We start from the raw sequence: 16,205 nt of genomic DNA, 5'->3' as shown, positions 1-16,205 counted from the left end.
TGTTTTTTTTTTAGTTTAATTTAAAGTGAGGAGCCTATAGCGGCAATGTTGCATCTGGTTAAATGCATAACACTATCCATAATATTAGACACACGGAAGAATTACAGTGCCTTGCGAAAGTATTCGGCCCCCTTGAACTTTGCGACCTTTTGCCACATTTCAGGCTTACAACATAAAGATATAAAACTGTAATTTTTTTGTGAAGAATCAACAACAAGTGGGACACAATCATGAAGTGGAACGAAATTTATTGGATATTTCAAACTCTTTTAACAAATAAAAAACTGAAAAATTGGGCGTGCAAAATTATTCAGCCCCTTTACTTTCAGTGCAGCAAACTCTCTCCAGAAGTTCAGTGAGGATCTCTGAATGATCCAATGTTGACCTAAATGACTAATAAATACAAATAAACATATCCAGGTGTTAGAATGGCCAAGTCAAAGTCCAGACCTGAATCCAATCGAGAATCTGTGGAAAGAACTGACAACTGCTGTTCACAAACGCTCTCCATCCAACCTCACTGAGCTCGAGCTGTTTTGCAAGGAGGCATGGGCAAAAATTTCAGTCTCTCGATGTGCAAAACTGATAGAGACATACCCCAAGTGACTTACAGCTGTAATCGCAGCAAAAGGTGGCGCTACAACGTATTAACTTAAGGGGGTTGAATAATTTTGCACGCCCAATTTTTCAGTTTTTTTATTTGTTAAAAAAGTTTGAAATATCCAATAAATTTCGTTCCACTTCATGATTGTGTCCCACTTGTTGTTGATTCTTCACAAAAAATTACAGTTTTATATCTTTATGTTTGAAGCCTGAAATGTGGCAAAAGGTCGCAAAGTTCAAGGGGGCCGAATACTTTCGCAAGGCACTGTAACTGGTTTATAATTGACTAAAAATAACAATGCGTCAATCACCAAACTTGGAAGATGTTTGGTCTTATCATTGTTTTCATGTTTGCCACATCACTGGCTTCAGTAATAATCAGAGAAGATGGTCCCACTCACCTGAATTTCCTGATTGCAAATTATTATTATTATTTTTTATTTGTTTTGTTTTTAAAGCTGAAATGTTCCCTCCAGGTACCATCAGTTCTGTGGGAGAGGACAAATCATTGTTACTGTATTCTGGTGGACAAAAGCAATGTCACAGCTGTTGATGTTGTTTTTAATTCCCAGATCAAAGATATTGAATGCTCAAAAGTAAAAGCAAGATTCTTGGCTGAGATCACACAGTTGTCAAGAAACAGTTCTGTCTGACTCATTTGATGTCTGTGTGGAGCAGCAGCTCACAGTGCCCAGAATCTAGAAGCAGGAAGTTACACAACACCCAGCTTTTACAGTTCGAAATGCTTATAAGTGGTGTGATTATGATTTGTGATTATTGGTTTAGCAGAGCAAATTAATTCCATAACCAAATACAGTTTGGCCAAGAGGTGAGATAAAAAGAAGAGCAGAGAACTGTGAGGAGAGCCCTGAGGTGCCCCACTTTCACATATAATTTAGATATACCAAAGGTTTAAATTACGTTCTGCTGCTATTGTAGGTTCTATGTCACAGAAATATGTGTTGGACTGTCTATTCTGTAGCTTACACATTAGGCTACATATTTTATGACTTGATCATTTGAGTCACAGTTTTCAGTGATGAAGGTGGCTTAGATGAGCTCGTATGTGACTTGGTGTCATCCCTTGGTCCTCTTTTATCTAGCACACTGTTTTGTTAGAGGTTTTATCTTTAGGGGTGTTATACAGTAAGTGCTTCTTTCATCAGGCATTAGGCCACCTCCTTTGTCTGGTGAGTTATAGTTATTAAATTATAATTGGTGCATTCATTTGCATCAATAATGTTGCAAATGCTAAAGATGGGGTTAATTTTAATTATTTTACATACGCCTAGGTAGTTTAATCCTCAGTATTTACTTGTTGAATACATTAATCATTTGAATTAGCAAAGCAACCTGTAAGCAGTAATCTTAATCAGTAAAAGTAGTGCAGTAAGAAGTACAATATCCATCCATCCATTATCTATACCTCTTATCCCTTAACAGGGTCATAGGGAGCTGGAGCCAATCCCAGCTGACACTGGGTGAGAGGCGGGGTACACCCTGGACAGGTCGCCCCAGTCTGTCACAGGGCTGACACTTAAGAGACAGACAACCACACACACTCATACTCACTCCTAGGGGCAAATCAGAGTCACCAATCAACCTAAGCTGTGTGTCTTTGGATTGTGGGAGGAAGCCGGAGTACCCAGAGAGAAGTACAATATTTGCCTCTTAAATGTAATGAAGTATAAAGTAGCATATTTAAACACAAAATTGTGCTTAGGTACAGTAGTTGAGTAAATGTATTTAGCTGCATGCTGCCGCTGATAAATGGATCCTCCAGGAAAATAAATTCTTACTACAATTGCAATGCATGGATACTTCTTCCTACTGGCTATAGTTATTGTCACTCACAAACTTTTGGAAAAAATGGCTTACTTGTAATTGACATATATTTAACGAGGAATCGCCAAGATGCATATTACAGTAAGTACAGTAGAGTAAAATACAATACTGTATTTCAGAAGTCGTTCATTTCTATATGTAATTTGCAATTTCAACCACTAGATAGCAGTATTTACTCGTATAACTCCCAACGCCATACTGACGTAAGCTAGTGACTCCGCCCCCTAACAGTGATGTCATAAGACGGAAGCAAAACAGACAGTCTGTTCTTCACGTTGGTCTGGCAGTTGCTTTTCTCTTTATAAACTCTTTTCAGCACCTAGGTGTGAGCTCTTACTAAACTAATGTCTGCTCCGCCTGCTGAAGATTTGGTCAAGCAATGGGAAAGGTCAGCGGGCTTTTCTGTCATTTACATACCTGAGCTTGATTCAGTAAACTACGGGAAGTAGCTACAGTTAGTAGCCTGTCACAGGAGCTTATTTCCAGCAGTGCAGCTATTTGTTATCATTTGCTAACCTGAAGTAGAAGCTTGTTGTTGACAAACTAAGTGGAGCAAGAGGTGCTGACAGATGCTGCTACACCTGACTGTGTCCCTGCCCTGTTTTACGTTTCAACCAACATATAACTAAACCTCTTGAGTTATCATCAGTTACAGCATTTACCTCATTCCCCCTGCTCGTCTCTACTGAGTAGAGTCTTAAGTTTTGTGTAGAAGACATTGTAGAATAGTAAAAAGGTTTGGTAAGTAAAAATAAAATAAAAACTGACAATGAAAATGTATTCTAGTATCAATGTGCATGTGCACTTTGATTTCACTATGATTTTTGTTGAAACAATAATTGTGTAGCTCACAGACTGGACATTTTAGTTGCACCTAATTGTGGATGCTTGAATTCTTTATTGTAAGTAAAGAGTTGTCAGCAAGTGACACCTGTTGATGTTGTTTTTAATTCCCAGATCAAAGATATTGAATGCTCAAAAGTAAAAGCAAGATTCTTGGCTGAGATCACACAGTTGTCAAGAAACAGTTCTGTCTGACTCATTTGATGTCTGTGTGGAGCAGCAGCTCACAGTGCCCAGAATCTAGAAGCAGGAAGTTACACAACACCCAGCTTTTACAGTTCGAAATGCTTATAAGTGGTGTGATTATGATTTGTGATTATTGGTTTAGCAGAGCAAATTAATTCCATAACCAAATACAGTTTGGCCAAGAGGTGAGATAAAAAGAAGAGCAGAGAACTGTGAGGAGAGCCCTGAGGTGCCCCACTTTCACATATAATTTAGATATACCAAAGGTTTAAATTACGTTCTGCTGCTATTGTAGGTTCTATGTCACAGAAATATGTGTTGGACTGTCTATTCTGTAGCTTACACATTAGGCTACATATTTTATGACTTGATCATTTGAGTCACAGTTTTCAGTGATGAAGGTGGCTTAGATGAGCTCGTATGTGACTTGGTGTCATCCCTTGGTCCTCTTTTATCTAGCACACTGTTTTGTTAGAGGTTTTATCTTTAGGGGTGTTATACAGTAAGTGCTTCTTTCATCAGGCATTAGGCCACCTCCTTTGTCTGGTGAGTTATAGTTATTAAATTATAATTGGTGCATTCATTTGCATCAATAATGTTGCAAATGCTAAAGATGGGGTTAATTTTAATTATTTTACATACGCCTAGGTAGTTTAATCCTCAGTATTTACTTGTTGAATACATTAATCATTTGAATTAGCAAAGCAACCTGTAAGCAGTAATCTTAATCAGTAAAAGTAGTGCAGTAAGAAGTACAATATCCATCCATCCATTATCTATACCTCTTATCCCTTAACAGGGTCATAGGGAGCTGGAGCCAATCCCAGCTGACACTGGGTGAGAGGCGGGGTACACCCTGGACAGGTCGCCCCAGTCTGTCACAGGGCTGACACTTAAGAGACAGACAACCACACACACTCATACTCACTCCTAGGGGCAAATCAGAGTCACCAATCAACCTAAGCTGTGTGTCTTTGGATTGTGGGAGGAAGCCGGAGTACCCAGAGAGAAGTACAATATTTGCCTCTTAAATGTAATGAAGTATAAAGTAGCATATTTAAACACAAAATTGTGCTTAGGTACAGTAGTTGAGTAAATGTATTTAGCTGCATGCTGCCGCTGATAAATGGATCCTCCAGGAAAATAAATTCTTACTACAATTGCAATGCATGGATACTTCTTCCTACTGGCTATAGTTATTGTCACTCACAAACTTTTGGAAAAAATGGCTTACTTGTAATTGACATATATTTAACGAGGAATCGCCAAGATGCATATTACAGTAAGTACAGTAGAGTAAAATACAATACTGTATTTCAGAAGTCGTTCATTTCTATATGTAATTTGCAATTTCAACCACTAGATAGCAGTATTTACTCGTATAACTCCCAACGCCATACTGACGTAAGCTAGTGACTCCGCCCCCTAACAGTGATGTCATAAGACGGAAGCAAAACAGACAGTCTGTTCTTCACGTTGGTCTGGCAGTTGCTTTTCTCTTTATAAACTCTTTTCAGCACCTAGGTGTGAGCTCTTACTAAACTAATGTCTGCTCCGCCTGCTGAAGATTTGGTCAAGCAATGGGAAAGGTCAGCGGGCTTTTCTGTCATTTACATACCTGAGCTTGATTCAGTAAACTACGGGAAGTAGCTACAGTTAGTAGCCTGTCACAGGAGCTTATTTCCAGCAGTGCAGCTATTTGTTATCATTTGCTAACCTGAAGTAGAAGCTTGTTGTTGACAAACTAAGTGGAGCAAGAGGTGCTGACAGATGCTGCTACACCTGACTGTGTCCCTGCCCTGTTTTACGTTTCAACCAACATATAACTAAACCTCTTGAGTTATCATCAGTTACAGCATTTACCTCATTCCCCCTGCTCGTCTCTACTGAGTAGAGTCTTAAGTTTTGTGTAGAAGACATTGTAGAATAGTAAAAAGGTTTGGTAAGTAAAAATAAAATAAAAACTGACAATGAAAATGTATTCTAGTATCAATGTGCATGTGCACTTTGATTTCACTATGATTTTTGTTGAAACAATAATTGTGTAGCTCACAGACTGGACATTTTAGTTGCACCTAATTGTGGATGCTTGAATTCTTTATTGTAAGTAAAGAGTTGTCAGCAAGTGACACAGTGTAATAAACTAGAGTATAAAAAAAGCTTATAAGCATTAAATATTACAGTTATAAAAATAATTGCTAGTTGCAGTCCTGAATGCTGTAGGCTAAGTATTGATTACAGATGTGTGTTGCTAATTTTTCATCCTGGGGTCAGAAAAGTTTGATCTTATTGTTTCTTACATACAGTAAATGTATTGGAGCACTTTTTGTGATCAAATTTCATTGTGGCCACATCTTAAAATAAAATTAAGTTATTAAGTTTATTAAGTCTTTTAACTTTTCAATCATCTTTTGCCAGTTCTCTCCTTATATTATGGTGTAGAGCCAGATATAACATTTTGATGAAGAAAATCACCCTTGAATTTCAAAAAACACTGATGAAGTTATAACCTCAGTGTCGTCAGTTGTAGCTACAGCCCGGTTGGACTGTTTGGATGAAGTTCAACATTTACACATTTTTTTAACTCGCTATAATTGAAAATAATTGCACTTCTGTTTACATTTACATTATTAATGTAAACAAATCTTTAGCAGCATCAGAAAACATACTCTACCTGTGTGTTGCTAATTTTTCATCCTGGGGTCAGAAAAGTTTGATCTTATTGTTTCTTTCTCCTTGACCCACCCACCACATTCTGTTTCCTAGCAATGACATAAACTACACATCCCGTATCATGACAACAGAACATAACAGAGCCTCCAGTCTAGCATTAGCTGACTAACGAGTAAATATGGCACTTCAGTAGGACGCTGTGGTTACTGTTAATGTGATACTAAGCACTAACATGACACAAAACTCAGGTTACTCCCAAATTAAATCCATATTAATCAATGCAAAGGCAATATCATGACCATTCTAGGTCGGTAATGTTATTAAAACAAACATGTTAGCTTTAGATGCTAACACATCCAAAAGGAAGAAAACCAGATCTAAATCAAATCTGAGTCCTTTGGCTGCTTTTAACATGCACCATCTTAAAAAGTCAAACTGGTGTTAACCCTGGTCTTTGCTGTTTCTTTGTTCCATTCTCTCCGTGCAAAAGAACTTGACCTCGTCAGTCCGGCAGCCAAGGTCAAGGTCAAAGTGTTAATTTGTCATATGCACAGTCAGGAAACGTGTTTCCCTGTACAATGAAATTCTTACTTTGCCGTCCACATGAATGCCACAAAATACAAATGAAATATAAAGTAGATAAATAAGTAACACTAAATCTAAGACACTTTAAGAAGCAAATGCAGCAATATAATAAAAATATATAAGAATATAATAAGAGAATGTATGCTGCATGGGAGCAGCATGCGCAGCAGTCAACAGTCAATGTGCAATTATGCATGTGCAAATTGAGAATGTAAACAGTACATGACATATTTCCTGGTAATAAACTCCTCAGCTGTTTAGGAGTCTGATGGCAGAGGGAAAGAAAGAGTTTTTCAGTCTGGAGGTCCTGCATTTCACACTTCTGAACCTCCAGCCAGAGGGTAGGGAGGCGAACAGTCCGTGCTGGGGGTGTGTTGGATCTTTGAGGATGGAGGCAGCTTTCCTAATTTGAAGCTGCTCACCCTCTCCACTTTGAGCCTCCAGATGAACAGTGGCCGATGAGATCTCCTCTCCTTCCTCATGTCCACTATCATCTCCTTTGTCTTGTCCATGTTGAGGCTGAGATTATTGTCCTTGCACCATGACACCAGACCGGCCACCTCCCTCCTGTAGGCTGCTTCGTCCCCACCAGTGATGCGACCTATCACTGCGGTGTCGTCCGCGAACTTCAGGATGATGTTGTCTTTGTGGGAGTCGACACAGTCGTGGGTGAACAGGGTGTAGAGGATGGGACTGTTTGGGACACAGTCAGACAAAAGGTCCTCCATGACTGGCTGTTGGAAATGACTATTTTCAGGTCAAAAAACATTACTTTTAAACATTTTCTTTTTCTTTGATAGGCAGGGCAAATTTACTGACCTGACTTGACACCACAGGGTAGCCTAGCTGGAATAACAACAGAAGTGCTGTAGGTAACAGAGTGTAATGGAGAAGGGTAGTGTGGCTGAGAGACACCGTGTCCTGTCCTGTTTTCACTTAATTTATGAGACTATATATAAAATCTTATTAATGCTCCTTGAATTGTTGTAGTAAAAGATAATTGTCAATCATTGTTATCTGCTTGTGTCCTGATGCAGTGAGCAGACCCTTCTGAGACAGCAGGTGGTGGAGGAGGACACTGAGGACTGGCAAAGGGAACCTGACTTCTCGGGCCTGAGGAGAGTCGGAGGAGTGGACGTCTCCTTCATCAAAGGGGATAATGTCAATGCCTGTGCCCAGCTCGTGGTGCTCAGCTACCCCGACCTGGAGGTGAGCCCCTCACTACACACAGTAATCACACATCATCTGGGGAATCTGTGAACTTTGTTGACCCCTAGTGGCGAAAGGACAGAAGAGCAGCACTTGTCAGAAAAGGCACATTTTCCCAGTAGACACAAGAAAGATGTTCCCAAAATATGTTTTACACACCTAATGAAAAGGTATGATGTAATATACAGTCAGAATTTCTGCTTGGCCTTAGAAAGCTTTGTAGTAAGTGCAGCTGAAACCTTGTCTGAATCCAGCTGTCTGCCCTTAAATGCACTCTCACCAACTTCACATGTTTTCTCATCACCTTAGAATACTGGCTTCTAACTATGACACCCCCAACAGTACTTTAAAGTATCAGGGAGCAACTACTTTCTTTTTTAAATTTCTCTTAGAGCTGTTGCTTTCTTTTTTATTTATCATAGGTTGTTACATCAGATCCATATTAACTTACAACAGGGCAAACAACTGTAAAAATCTATTTGGCTTGTACAGCATAAATAAATCTCCATGTGATGTTGTTCTTTTGCACAAGAAGCTGAAGACTGAATATTTCACTTTATTTTTTACTGAATTTGTAATGAATCAAAGTCCAGTATTGACCATTATTTTAGTTTGTTAGCTGCTAAATGCTCCACAGTGTTGACTAGCTATCCAGTAACTTTGTCTGCTGTTTGGTGCTAAGCAGGTAATGTTCTGTGTGTGTGTTTGTTTAAAACAGCTGCCTGCTGCTGGAATTAGCAGTGAGGGTGAACAAAACTAGTAAAGTTGGGGCTACAAAACCAAAACAGTGAGCTGAAAGTTGTTAAAAGGATGAGGGGAAAGGGGAAGGGTGTTAATTTTCTGCAGGTTCATCACTATGACCAACACTATTCACATTATGCCTTGTTATTTGACCCATTGTTATTATAAAATATTGATTGTATCAGCTTTGGGTTCAGCCCACTACCCATTTAACCCATATTTATGTTATTTTAGGTCATTTTCTCATCATGCAAAGTTGTATTTGGGTTTAAGAGGGGCAGGAGAAGTGAAGCATTAGAAGACCAAGACACATGTTGCTGCTACAGCTGGTGACAGCACTGTGGTTCTAATGTATTTGTATAGAAATACCAGATGCACTGTAATAGTAAATGTACCCTGCAGTATCACAAAGGGATTGTTATTTGTGAAATGTATTGAAGTGAGGGTTCCTTAAATCTTCTGTCAAAAGAAAAAAGGATCCAAACTGTAGTTGATTCATTTTTTGTTCTTCCCTGACTTGTCAGGGCGAGTAAGCAGTGTTAATAAGGCTGTGGGTTAATATACTGTAGCTCAAGATCAGCTCCTGTTAAAGCGACTGATGTTAAAGTGACCTTGGCAGGTCCAATTTTCATTTCATTTACTTTTCTGTGTAGCCTTTCACAACGATTCCTGCTCTTTATCTGTGCATTAACATGGCTCTGGCACCTTCCCATTCCACACTGTAGCCCATTATAATTAATGACATTTGTCAGAGTTCTTTGGTGATATATGGACTCAGCGAGACTAATGAGATGCTGCTTAGAAAAGTTGTCCAATAACGTGATTACGTTCTCTGCTTGCTCTCAGTTTACTCTAACGCTGCCACCTAAGGCCATTTGTGCCACAAAGTAATACTGGAAACATGATGTACAGCGTGTCCACTGCTGCTCGGTTTAAGGGAGAAGAACAGGCAAAACAGGAGGTTTTGTGCTTTATTGTGCAGTTTTTTATTTAAATAAGCTAACACAGGAGTGTAACAACATTGTAATTGTACGTTTGAATAAATACCTTTTCAGCATGAACAAGTCTCATTATTGAGATTCTTGGCAACAGCACTGGAAACAAGCTGCAGTGTTTTATCACTGCTGTTTTACAGAGGCAGAAGGTCAGTGAAGTCAACAATATGTCATTGACATATCCTGAATAATGGTTAATATTTCTGATTCAGAAAACAGGCTTGTGATGAAGCTCCGTGGGCTCGTCTCATGCACAGTCGAGAGCTTCTGCATGTTTTATTTGTAGCCACTGCTGTGGGCTTTGACAAAATGTGTTTGTGTTGTGTTTGTTTTTACAGCATCTCAGACCTTGGCACTCCTCAAGGGTCCTCATGCAAGAACATTTAGCTATTTTTGCCCCAAATTTTTCTGACTGTTTTCAAAGGCTTGGTGTATGAGTGTTCCAAGTCAGATTCACCAAACTCTTGTAACTGGATAAGCTTGTTGTAAATCTCTAGTTTCAGACTAGAGATGTGTGCTACTGATAAATACAGTAGCACTTCCTGAAATTAGATCATTAGCGTAATCAGTGGCACTAAATTCGCCTTGTGAGGCTACCTGTTCCGCTTCATTTGTGGGAAAATGTCATTCACAAAAATGTCAAACAAGAGTTAATAAAATGTTAATAGCACATGCGTCAGTGACATGTTGTCAGAGCTGAGCCGTACTGTGACAGAGAGAACGTTGAGGCTGCATGAAACCAGACTCTAAAGATCTCTTTCTATCAAATGACTAATCAGTGAGGTGCTGAATGGGACGACAGTCACTGAGATATCAGAGTAGAGATATTCCAGGCTACAGTAGGAGATGTTCCGCTGTCAGGTACTGGACACAGGCCTGCAGAGAGACCTTGAGGCTGCCAGATGAGGAGGGAGTTTTCAACAGGTCTGGACTGCTTGTGAATTTTGTTCCTACCTAGGAGAACATGTTAAGTTCAAGAAGATTTGTAAAGCCATAAATTCTCTCAAATCTCTCATACATGTGCCGCTTTAGAACAAAACTGTTTGTACAGCTGGTTCTTGCAAGAGGCCCGGTGTGAGTAGAAAAAGATTTTCAGACTGGTCAGAAAGCTTGAGTAATGGGTCCTTGGGGTTTCTAGCCTTCTAAACCCTGCTGATACTCGGCGTGATACTGCAGTAACAGGGTCATCATGGGAGACATGTTTACATGCAGTGCTGTTGCCCAAAGTAGATGGGTGGAAATGTAAAGAGGTACAGAGGTGCGGGAAGCTGTTCAGCCGCTCTCAGAGAACCTTTATCTCAACTTTATAACAGGCTGGGTTTCATATTTAAAATAAAGGTATCTCCCTCTATGGCAGCAGAGTCAAGGGGTCTAACATGAGTTAGACTTTAGACTGGATCTAATAAAATGAAAAAGAATCACTGTCTGTTACAGCAGTGATTTGAGATTTTACTTGGACCTTTGACTCAGAGTGTGCATGAATCACTACTTCATTTTTTAGTTTGAATCGATCCGGCAGCAACCAGACACATTGCACAAGCAGAAGGGGAAGGTGCGGTAGGCAGTGCCAGTGAGGAGACAAACAGATGATATCTGTAATTTGGATATTTGGCTGTTAAGCCTGTTATGTGGTCATGAAGTGAATACCACTGTACAAAACATTTAGCTCAGTAGTTATATATGATTGTAGTAGTACTAGGCATTTTGATTAAGGGTTATGAAGTTTATTTGAATGTAACATGCTGTTACTTTTAGCGTGTTTTGGCAATACATGTGTGCACAATGGCTGGTTCAGGACTTGAAATGAAGGACTTGCACTTAAATTGGAACTTGGTTGCAGACTTCAGAGCCAAGACCAAACACTTGCTTATGACTTGCAAAACACTTACTTTGTCCCACCTCTGAATATTGTTGAGAAGTAGACTTCTACTATACCCTGAAGGTTGTTATATCAGAGTAGAGATATTCCAGGCTACAGTAGGAGATGTTCCGCTGTCAGGTACTGGACACAGGCCTGCAGAGAGACCTTGAGGCTGCCAGATGAGGAGGGAGTTTTCAACAGGTCTGGACTGCTTGTGAATTTTGTTCCTACCTAGGAGAACATGTTAAGTTCAAGAAGATTTGTAAAGCCATAAATTCTCTCAAATCTCTCATACATGTGCCGCTTTAGAACAAAACTGTTTGTACAGCTGGTTCTTGCAAGAGGCCCGGTGTGAGTAGAAAAAGATTTTCAGACTGGTCAGAAAGCTTGAGTAATGGGTCCTTGGGGTTTCTAGCCTTCTAAACCCTGCTGATACTCGGCGTGATACTGCAGTAACAGGGTCATCATGGGAGACATGTTTACATGCAGTGCTGTTGCCCAAAGTAGATGGGTGGAAATGTAAAGAGGTACAGAGGTGCGGGAAGCTGTTCAGCCGCTCTCAGAGAACCTTTATCTCAACTTTATAACAGGCTGGGTTTCATATTTAAAATAAAGGTATCTCCCTCTATGGCAGCAGAGTCAAGGGGTCTAACATGAGTTAGACTTTAGACTGGATCTAATAAAATGAAAAAGAATCACTGTCTGTTACAGCAGTGATTTGAGATTTTACTTGGACCTTTGACTCAGAGTGTGCATGAATCACTACTTCATTTTTTAGTTTGAATCGATCCGGCAGCAACCAGACACATTGCACAAGCAGAAGGGGAAGGTGCGGTAGGCAGTGCCAGTGAGGAGACAAACAGATGATATCTGTAATTTGGATATTTGGCTGTTAAGCCTGTTATGTGGTCATGAAGTGAATACCACTGTACAAAACATTTAGCTCAGTAGTTATATATGATTGTAGTAGTACTAGGCATTTTGATTAAGGGTTATGAAGTTTATTTGAATGTAACATGCTGTTACTTTTAGCGTGTTTTGGCAATACATGTGTGCACAATGGCTGGTTCAGGACTTGAAATGAAGGACTTGCACTTAAATTGGAACTTGGTTGCAGACTTCAGAGCCAAGACCAAACACTTGCTTATGACTTGCAAAACACTTACTTTGTCCCACCTCTGAATATTGTTGAGAAGTAGACTTCTACTATACCCTGAAGGTTGTTGACAGCATGGCCTGATACCCCCCTCTTTGGGGCCAAATAATGGGTAGACATCACTTAATACTGAGCTTCCATTCTCTGGCACATTTAACTGTGTATTATCAGCTGCTGACAAATAGCATATGCATGACCATACCTGTAAATAGTGGTGGAAGAAGTACTCAGATTTTCTGCTTAAGTAAAAGTAGCAATACAGTGTAAAAAACACAAAAAAGTCCTGCTTTCAAAATGTTACTTGATTAAAAGTATAAACGTATTAGCACCACAATATTCTCAAAGTTCTTCCTGTTCTAGACTTTTATTCTGATGGATATCCGCCATCTCAAACAACTCGCCGCTGCCCCGGCTTCACTGTGCCCATGATTACAATAACTCTAATTCAGTACATCTGTTGCTCACTACCTCTGCCTGGCCTTCATAATCACCTCAGCCCGTTGTCAGTGTGTCATCTAGCCTCCACCCATGTCACACCTGGATACTCTGGATACTCACCTCGCTCTGGTTTTTGCTCTCCTGACATGCTGGTGCTACCGTTTGCTCCTGCTCCTTCCTGTTACCATTGCACCCCTATGCCTGGTAACTCACCAAGCCTCTGTCTGGTATCCCTTTAAAGATACCCTGTGTAACTTCAACAGTGTCTTTACTCAGACGCTCTGCCCACGCTCCAGTGGTCTGTGCTCTCTGCCTCCTCACTGTTTAAGCTGCTGCTTTCAGGACTGTGTTGTTAGACTGAACTCTTAACTTCCCTTCACTGTGATCACACAGGCCCCGTTAGTGAAGTACTGTAGTGTTACCTCCCTCTGTGTTTGTTTTTTGTCTTTCCAAGTTACCTAGCTCAAGCTACCTGTGAATCAGAGTATTTTTGTGGCATTACCGCCTAATCTCATGTTCTGTCATAGCAAGGTATTAAACTTCAAGTTACCCATGAAAAGAAAATACTTACCTTCCATGTAGAAAGAAAGTTCTGATTGTTCTTGCTCTGTCATACCTGCCTCCAGTGATTTTTGGAGTCACCTAATAAATTGTCAGTTACCTTTTCTGGCTCTTGCATGTGGACCCTCTGCCTGTAACCTTGACACAGATGCCTCAGAATTGTAGTATTTAATTACTGTACTTGAGTAAATGTACTTACTTTCCATCATTGCTTGTAACCTTAAACTTTACATGGACTATGATTGGTATTTTCTGTATAGAATTTGTTTTCAGCAAGATAATCACTGATGTCATTATCAGTTTGAACATTGGATTATAAGCTTAGAAAATATAAATAGTTTTGTTTAAAGATTACCAGCCATGGTTTATCATCTTTGAATTCAAACATCAATTAAAATCCCACTGAAAACACTTTTTTGCAGTCAAGACAATGTAATTTATTTGAAAGCTGTATAATTTTATGAGTTTCCCTTTCTGAAAACAGCAGGGAACCTAAACAGAATAACCAGTGTGATGTTCAGAATATGCTCACAGCCTTAAATCAACAAGAAGTAACAGATGTTTCATTTTGTGCCTTGTGGGGAATGTTAGTGATCATCTGGCACAGCTATGGACTTGCCCTTACATATATTCTTGGGTTGACACATTTGTCAACGCCTGAACCCTGACAGTTTTGCTCTCTGAGTTCCATTTAGAACCACAGATGTCCATATTCAAAACCAGTGGGATAAGGGCAAATCACAAAGAGCATGCAGGTAGGGGGTCAGTATACGAGTGCAGTTTACAGGACACAGATAGCTGTGGATGGACCCATGGGGAAATACCATTTTTTGTTCAGCAGAGAGTCTTAGCCATACTTACATAAAATAATAAGCAGAATTCCTGCCCTCTCCTGCCAGGTGCTGTACGAGGACAGTCAGATGGTGACCCTGACGGCCCCCTACGTAGCTGGCTTCCTGGCTTTCAGAGAAACCCCTTTCCTTCTTGAGGCTTTGAAGCGCCTAGAGAGGAAACAGCCCACACTTATGCCACAGGTCTGCTTCTGAACACACACACACACACACACGTGTGTGTATGTATTGGTGTGGCCTATCTGAAATGACTCTAGGTACTATAGGTATTGTAAACATTTTGAGGTGCTATAATTGAGTTGATTGATTTTCTTTAACATATGATCATTTTCTAAGTTGGTCTTAAGCAAGTTTAGCTATGCTGCTCTTTCCTCATTTTTGAATGTCACATTTTTTAAAGTATTTATGTTTTATTTGCGTTAAATTAGTGCCTTAGTGTCTAAAGTCATGCTAGCATCTGGCAGGAAAGGAGGTTCATTCTCAGTAAACAGTGGCAATAATAAGACAGGTCAGTCTCGACCTTGCTAAATCAGTTTAGTTGTTAGTCTCAGATGGACCTGGGCTCAGCTGATCTTAATGCAGAAGGCATCGTGCTAACACACTAACACAGTATTAGGTGTAACATGCTAAAATGCTGACTATGTATGCTAATGCTACATGCTAACTTTAGCATTTCAGCTTCCTGTGCTAGCATTAATCTTAAAGTACAGCTGAGACTTGGGATTTTGGTAATTTTTTAGCTAACGTTATCTGGGATAAGATGATTAGTGAGTGGAAACTTTTGACTTTTGAAGAAAGTTATAGATTACTTACACATCCAATAAAGTTGACATCCCACTGACATTATTGAGCTTGTAGTTGTGTACAAATGTTCCTCCTGTGAAACACTGAATGCATTGCAGCGATTGTGACAAAGCTTCTCTGTTATCGCTCTCTGGCTGTTTCTCAAAACGTCAGCTCTCATTCATCCTCACCCACTCACTTCTGTTTGCTGTTTGTTATATAGCCCACACGCCACCTACGTGTCCTCCCACTGTGACTCTCAGTCACTACCCACACAGGTGTGCGGAAACACACATATCTTTGTGAGTACACTCATTGGCATAATGCATTCCCAGCCTATTACCATCACATCTAAATGGGGCAATTTAGAGTTACCAGTCAACCCAAGCTACATGTCTTTGGACTGTGGGAGGAAGCCAGGGTACCTGGAGAGAACCCAAGCAGACACAGGGAGAACCGGGTCGGCTGGGTCTTCCTGCTGTGAGGTGACAGTGCTAACCACTGTGCCACTGTGCTGCCCCAAGTGCATGGCATTATCTGTGCAAATGTAGATTCCAAGGAATATTAAGCTGACACCTGATCCAGCTGTCAGACTGCTGAAACATAGATGTATTAATAAGAAAACAAAGCACCTAGTTGTAGTGAACCTAGACAACACAAGTTTGTAAAAGTGTTGCATGCACTGTTAAAGAGTGAATTACATTAAATTCTACAATGTATTACGTCATCTTACATGTCACTACCATGGAGGTTTGCACCGGTCTCCTTAATACATCTGTGAAACACACACTGACATGAGTGGTTGCACATGGACAAATGAATGACTTCACAAACAATTACTGAGATCAGTCATCTCATCTGACAAACTTGAGAAG

The 16,205-nt window shown here is 40.0% G+C and overlaps 1 protein-coding gene across 1 annotated transcript in view; it reads left to right on the top strand.

Moving 5' to 3' along the window:
* Positions 1 to 4,924: 4,924 nt before the first annotated feature.
* The window catches only part of LOC109956787 (endonuclease V), a 73,541-nt gene continuing 62,260 nt past the window's right edge, over positions 4,925 to 16,205 (top strand). Inside the window, 3 exon segments of the mRNA XM_020594133.1 lie at positions 4,925 to 5,066; positions 7,773 to 7,944; positions 14,596 to 14,730. Of these exon segments, the coding sequence (XP_020449789.1) occupies positions 5,023 to 5,066; positions 7,773 to 7,944; positions 14,596 to 14,730 (351 nt within the window). The 5' untranslated portion in view covers positions 4,925 to 5,022.

Source organism: Monopterus albus, unplaced genomic scaffold (genome assembly GCF_001952655.1).
Source record: "Monopterus albus unplaced genomic scaffold, M_albus_1.0 scaffold22.1, whole genome shotgun sequence".
NCBI classification, from domain to species: domain Eukaryota; kingdom Metazoa; phylum Chordata; class Actinopteri; order Synbranchiformes; family Synbranchidae; genus Monopterus; species Monopterus albus.
This window is presented reverse-complemented; position numbering and strand designations above follow the sequence as displayed.